Source organism: Lutra lutra, chromosome 1, assembly GCF_902655055.1.
Source record: "Lutra lutra chromosome 1, mLutLut1.2, whole genome shotgun sequence".
NCBI lineage: Eukaryota > Metazoa > Chordata > Mammalia > Carnivora > Mustelidae > Lutra > Lutra lutra.
This window is the reverse complement of record NC_062278.1, coordinates 67,733,840-67,741,264: the sequence shown is the minus strand read 5'-3', so window position 1 is coordinate 67,741,264 and position 7,425 is coordinate 67,733,840. Positions and strand designations below refer to the sequence as shown.

The following is a 7,425-nucleotide window of genomic DNA, read 5'->3' as shown; positions in this document are numbered from 1 at the left end:
ACCTCCAAAGCATGTGTTAAACCATTTTACTTCCATTTAATGTGGCCTGCTCTTGTCTTATCACCCGACAGTGGCCCCTCATCTTGCCATACTCAACACATCTTGCCTTTTCATGCTTCCGTGTTGCCCTTTCAGTCTTGTGACAGTTGTCCGAGTGTGTAGTCTTTAAGTACAGAGCCTCAGTCTGTTTTATCGACCGCTGTATTCTGGGCACACAGCACAGTACCTGGCTCACAGCAGATGCTCTTTTGCTGAATGACTAAATGAATGAACATGAATCTGTTTCTCTATGCAACTGTGAACTCTTATATTATATATCCAGCAAATGTTTGTTGACTCAAGGAAATAATAAGAAAGTTTTTAATGATTAATAGAAGATTTATTTAAACAATAATACAGAGTCATCACTGCCAGACTTAATATGAAATGTTCCATGTTCGATCCAATTTTCCTTCCTGGATAAGTTTTTCTTTCCTATCCTGTAAAGACAGAAAAAACATAACAAAACAAAAAAAGCTTCATTAGAAACAATACATTCTGACCTGTGTTCATTGCAACATTACTTACAATAGCCAAGATACAGAAATAACCTAAGTGTCCATCAATGGATATGTATATGTACACATGGAACACTATTCAGCCATTTAAAAAAAAAAAAAAGGAATGAAATCTTGCCATTTCATAGGTACAAGCTTATAAATACAGAGAACAGACTGGTAGCTGACAGAGGCAGGGGGTGGGTGGTGGGCAAAATGGCTGGAAGGGGTCAAAAGGTACAAAGTACCAATTATACAATAAGTAAGTCATGGGGATGTCATGTACAACAATGGTGACTATAGTTAATAATACTGTATGGAATATTTGAAAGTTGCTAAGAGAATTAATCTTAAGTCCTCATCATAAGAAAAAAGATTGTCTTTTGTAACTATGTATGATAACAGATGTTGCCTAACATTTACTGTGGTGACCATTTTGCAAAATATACAAACAAAAAAGGTACTGGAAAATACAAAAATAAACAAAGAACCAATGTAATCTGGCATAACCCATGGTACAACTCTAAAAAACCGGACTAAAATACTCCAAACCTAATTCCAACCCCCCACTGTCTAAAGCCTATAGGGTATATGTGAGGAAGTAGCAGTCTGAAGAAATAAAGGGACAATGAGAAAACACTCCTATTAAAAAACAATTTATGCACATGCTGGAAGAATTATATTACCCCACTAAAAAGCGTATGTCAAAAGCAAGATACAAACACCTTCTGGATAAGTGTGGCCTTTTTGTTAAGCGGGTACTTTATCAGACAATCAAAATATAGAAGCTCTTACAGGAGAATGGACTGGCCAGTTTAAGACAGACCTAGATGAATGGGCTCCATTCTAGATGGCGACACAAGGCCTTCTGGGGGCTAGTACCAGGATGGCCTGGTGTCAAAGACAAAATTGGCTTTCTCTGCAATCATATGGCCTCTGATGGCAGATTCCCACCACAGATTGCTTTTGCTTTCCTACTGTTAGCATATCACAAAGTTTTAACATTAATCAACAAAATGTGACCAACACTGATTAGAATTCATACAAACTGGTAACACACTAAATGATTTATGTATTCTGCTAATACTTAACCCAAATAACCATCTTTTTAAAATAATGAACTAAGAAAACTCAAGATAAAGGTTTGCAAAGATAATATCTAAAGGTAAGTCAAAATAGGAAAGTTTAACTTCTGTATTAACTTATATTTAATTTTTTAAGACAGAGAGAATGCACATGCAAGCAGGGGAAGGGCAGAAGAAGAGAGAGAGAGACAACCTTAAGCAGGCTCCATGCCCAGTGTGGAAGTGAGATGCAGAGCTTGATCTCAACAATCCTGACTTCATGCCCGGAGCCGACATCCAGAGTCCGACACCTAACCTACTGAGCCACCCAGGAGCCCCCTTAGTGTTAACTTTCTAAAGTCACTTCTGTATTCTCTTGCTTAATAGTCATAGCACAATTCCTTTACATCACCTAAAACACACCAGGAAAATGCTTTCATTTCAGTCTAAGTTCAAGCCTTAGAAATTTAAACTGACCAACTTATTATTTTAAGTTGAAATTAAATTTGAAAGAAATTTGAAAGACTATTGTGATTTTTAGCAAAGTATTATTTCAATGAGTTGAAATGATAAAGCAATGCAACCAAACACATACTTGAAACTTTCTGTTTTAACTCCTGCTGGAAACAAATAAGAGATAAAAGAAGAGAGAAACTGAAGGAAGAGGAGAGGACTGAGGTGGGAGGAGCACTGGTGGCAAATGCCGAGAGAAAGAGCTGCAGCCAGAACAGGGGAACCTGTCACATAGAAACTAAACGTCAGGTCCCAATACTTACTCTGTCAGATTTGAAAACATAAAACCAGAAGAAAAGGGGCCCCATTCCAAACAGAGCTCCTAAGAGCGAGGTCTTGGGAGTGGGTCTGAAATTGGGATAGATGTTTGCTGATCTTGCATGGGTCCAACGAATCAACGCAGGATCTTCCTAAAATTCAGAAAAACAAAAAGTTACGGAACTTAAGTAGGGCCACACTGAAACAATCTCATCAAAACTTCTGTGGGGGGGCAGAGGGCACCTTTTGTGCCCCACCACAGTTAAGGGTATACCCTGAATATTCCTGAATAGCTTCAGGGAAGATCTTTCATTTCTAGTATTTGCTGACTAACTCTCTGATGATCCTATCCCGTTCAAGTCCTTCAGAATTTAAAAGGTTCTTCTATCAACCTTCAGCTTTCTGTTTATTTAAGATTTAAGAAACTGGGGCGCCTGGGTGGCTCAGTGGGTTAAGCCTCTGCCTTCGGCTCAGGTCATGATCCCAGGGTGCTGGGATCGAGCCCCGCATTGGGCTCTCTGCTCAGCGGGGAGCCTGCTTCCTCCTCTCTCTCTGCCTGCCTCTCTGCCTACTTGTGATCTCTCTGTCCAATAAATAAATAAAATCTTTAAAAAAAAAAAAAAAGATTTAAGAAACCTAATCTTTTTAATCCATCAGAGAAACCACTTTTTCTCTTTGATAATTTTTTTTTCCTGGATTGTTTTGTAGCTTCATTGTCCTTCTTGAAGTGACCAACTGAATCACAGTATTCCCAATGAGGACAGATTTCATATGCTCTATCATGCTTTGTACTTTGTTTCTAGGACCCTTTCTAATGCTACCCCCAATGCTGCACTGTCTTTCCAGGCTTCAAATAAATTGCAGGAAGGTGAAGACTGTAGTAGGCCAACTCTGAACTTTTAAGATTTTTAAGCTGACTTGTTTGATATTTTATAAGCAAAATTATGACATCTTTTAAGCTGACTTGTTTGATATTTTATAAGCAAAATTATTACATCTTATGCTATTAAAATAATTTCTAGTGAGGACAAGATTGTTGTTAAAGAAAAATAATCAGACTGTCTTGGTTAAGCGAAAAAACTGTCCATTTTAATATATTTATACTAGAACAACTACGTAAGACAGCAAATCTGCCCCAAACACATAATTAAATTTAATTAGCTATATCCCCAAATACTTTATAGAATTATTTGCTCCAATTAACTGATAGGCAGATTAAAAATAACCAGATGAAATCAGCTTTAAAACTTTAATACCAAAGGAGAACATTCAATATACCACCAAGAAGTCATGATTGGTAGGACTGAAATAATTAAACTGGATCTTCCACAGATACATTTTAAACCAAACTGTTTGCAGAAAATAGTAAAGGTGAAGACCCAGGTTATAGACAGGTTCAAAGGAATATTTAAGTTTAATACATCTATTCTTTATTTATCCCTTCTGCTATGAATGACTCTCACATGACAGAGCTCTCAATCCACCAGTCACCTTTCTACATATTTATCTGCCAAACTGGTCTTCCAGAATCAGACATTTCATTCCATGAAAATATCAACAGCCTCATGACCATAGTTCATGGAACCCGTACTGTTGTTAAGAGAGGTTCCAAAACATACTCCATGGGAAATAGTTCTCCTTTTTGGACACTACTCCATGTCCCAAGAACTATCAGCAGCATGTGACATGGTGAAAACTCCTTGAAACTATTTCTTTTGCCTTTCGGGGCACACACCTGCCTGGTTTTCCCCCTAACTCTACGGCCATTTCCTCTTAGTCTCTTTTGCTCTCTTCTTCCTTATCTCTCCAATCTCTTAATATTGGATCTTAGACCTTGCTGGTCTTATCTATCTACATTCATTCTCTTGATGATCTACCTCCTCCAGTCACATTGTTTTAAATATCCAACTATAGGTCAATGTCTCCCAAAATTATACCTTCCCAGACCTCTACCCCAAACTCCAGACATAATGTCCAACTGCCTGCTCAACAATGCCATGTTGTCTAACAAGCATGTCAAATGTGATGTATCTCAAACTGATTTACCAATATTCCACTCCACCTCCATCCCTGCTCCTCTCACATTCTTTTCCACGTTGGTAAAAAGCAACTTCATTCTTCTGATCACTTAGGTCAAAAAACCTTGGAATCATCACTGACCCTTCTCACTCTTACACCTCATGTCAATCTGCTAGCAAATCTGGTTGGCTTTACTTTCAATACATACTCAGAACTCAATACTTACCACCTCCATTGCCAAAACCCTAATTACCTCAAAAGCCTCTTAGGCTCCTTGCTCTCCTCCGTAACCTATTTTCAACTAAGCAACCAGAGAGATGTTAAAAATATAAGGGCAGACTACCTACACAGTAAAATGCCTTACAACAATCTGCAAAGCTTGGTGTGATCTAGTTCCACTTTGCTCTCACCTTTCTCCACTTTAGTCACAATGGTCTCTTCAGTATTTTTGGAACTAACCAGGCATACTTCTGTCTAAGGACCCCTACACCTGCTATCCCCTCTACCTAAAATGCTACTTTCCCAGAGGGCTGTGTGTGGCTAGCTCCCTCATCTCACTTCCTTCTTGTCACCTTCTAAGGAAGGCCTTCCCTAGGGGTATCTAAAATTTCAGCAGCTATCCCTTCCTACTACACAACACACATTCCTAATCCCTTCCTTGCTTTATTTTTCTTATCACTTGCCACTAACAAGCTAAACAATTTAGTTTTTTAACTTGTTTATTACTTGTCTGATTCACTGGAGAAAGCAAGCTCTGCAAGGACAGGAATCTACACTGAGACCTCAGCATCTAAAATAGGGCCTGGCCTATAACAGCAATTACTTAATCACTGAATCAATCACTGGTAAAGATTAGGCAAGGAATTCCCATGTATTGATCATTAAATGATTAAGTGCCAAGCACTCATTTAACAGAACCACCAATGAGGCAGGTATTACTGTCTCTTATATGACAAATCTGAAACTGTCCTAGGGCACAGAACTAGGGAAGAGAAAATCTGGGGTTTAAGCTTTGGCTATCTGGCACATCAAACCTGTGTGAGTATGTCAATAACAAATGTCTCCCTCCACACCTTCTCAAGTAAACATGGTTCTGACTGGAGAATGTACAACCAACTGGTTAAGCAAATGTTTTGAGTTACACAGTTCAAAGTTTAAATTCTGCTCTATCACTTGCTAAGGGAATATCACTCTATAACCTACTTGTCCTTCCCATGTTGTCTTCTCATCCATAAAATGGGGATAATAACAGGGCCTAACTCTTTGAATACTTTGACATTTGAATAATATTCAGAAAGGGTTTAGATAGTGCCTGCACGATGTAAATTTCCTTCAATTCTACTAACTTCCAAAAAGTCCTACAGAACACCAATGCAACTTTTGAGGGAAGTTCTGGTTGTTTTTTGTTTCTTTAGTATCATATTTGACATCGTATTTAAATAGTTCCTGTACAGAAAATTACTGAAAAGCCTACTCACTAAATATAATAGCTATCAGTTTACTAGTAACACATAAAGTGCCTGCAATGTTATACAAATATCTCATTTACCTGACAATGATTCTATAAAGAATGTACTATTCTATTCTTCCCCACATAAGAAGACCAGAAAACTAACCTTTGGAAGGGTTTGGCAAACTAAAGTCATCTAGTTCGTCACTATGTTCTGCTTTGGCATCTAATTCCAAAAACCAGAGTTTCAACTAGCTGCATAGTTTTGGGGCCTTCAAAAGATATAAACTGAAAAAAATCACTATATTCCCATCAGGAGAGAGCAGTATTGCTAGGAGCTGTGAACTGAAAGGTAGAAAACCGTTTTGTTTTTTTTTAAATTACACACACATTTTCTGAACAACTCATTACAGCTCAGGCACTGTGTTGGCCAGTCATATGCCTTATCTCATTTAGTCCTAACAGCCTCCTGATTGGAAGTACTGTATTATCCCCATTTTTCAGACAGGAAAACCGGGGCTGAACAGCAGAGGTGAGTCTCTTAAGACTACCCAGGCGGGAAGTGATCAAGTCAGGACTCAAATCCAACCAGGTGTGAATCTAGAACCGTCCTCTTGACCACCGAATTCTCCGCCCAAGGTCAAAGGGCTAGAAGGTGGCCCTGCTCTCTCAGCCTGGAAGTGGGCCAAAGTCTAAGATACTGATCGGGAACGGTGGCCGCCCCGCTGCGTGGCCTCCCTTGGCGGGTTTGGGCTGCCCGGTCGGGGAAGGGGGACCGCCCGGACTCTGGCCCTCGATTCCCGCCCGGCTGGCCCACGACTCACGATGAGCCCTTGGCGTTTGGGGTCGTTGTACTGAAGCAGATACTCCCGTTTAAGTCGGGATCTTATGGCCAACCGCTCGGCTTGCGCCTTCCGAGCTTCCGGAGATACGTTGTATTCGGCCGGGTCGAGGGTAGAGGGTAGGGTAGCCAGAGACGACGGCTCGTACTTGGGGAACGACATCTTGGCAATCCGGCACACAACTGCGCCTGCGCGAGTCCGAGACCCTCCCGCTTTAGTCTGACAGCCGTCCTGAGGGAATGCGCCTGCGCATTAGCGGAAGGTAGGCAGTAAGTTTCCTCCGGAGCTCGGCTTCTTTCGTTAACCTTCCTCAAGGTCCTGTACCGGGAATAGCGATCTGCGCATGCACAGTGCGCTTTCCTTACCCTTTCTTCTCCCCACCCCCGCTTCCTACTTTTACCTACCACAATCTGTTGCTTGTTGCTTCTTTCTAGCAGCTTTACATATCTCTAGGGACATAGCAGAGCTTTATTTTGTGAAGTTGAGCTGTGTGAGACTGGCAGACAGAAAATGGGACTGGACGTAGCTAGAATCCTGTTTCAGTGTGGGTCACTCCAAGGTGTGTGACTTTGGACAAGTCACTTAGCGTTTCCGAGTTTCCTCTTGCTCATTCTGGATAATGACCCCTATTCTATCCACCTAGCAAACCTTTTGTGAAGATTAAATAAGATAACAAATACGTGCCAAAGTGCTTTGCAAAACACAGTGTTCTAACCAAGAAAAAGAATACGCTTTTCTGTACG

At 40.4% G+C, this 7,425-nt stretch overlaps 1 protein-coding gene across 1 annotated transcript; it reads right to left on the bottom strand.

The window, feature by feature from the left end:
• Positions 1 to 346: 346 nt before the first annotated feature.
• On the bottom strand, positions 347 to 6,892 carry NDUFB4 (NADH:ubiquinone oxidoreductase subunit B4). The gene is made up of 3 exons (XM_047726097.1): positions 6,665 to 6,892; positions 2,377 to 2,523; positions 347 to 479 (listed from the first exon to the last, which is right to left on the bottom strand). Exons 1-3 carry the CDS (start codon positions 6,842 to 6,844, stop codon positions 417 to 419), a joined length of 390 nt encoding a protein of 129 aa, XP_047582053.1. The 5' UTR covers positions 6,845 to 6,892; the 3' UTR covers positions 347 to 416.
• Positions 6,893 to 7,425: the final 533 nt, after the last annotated feature.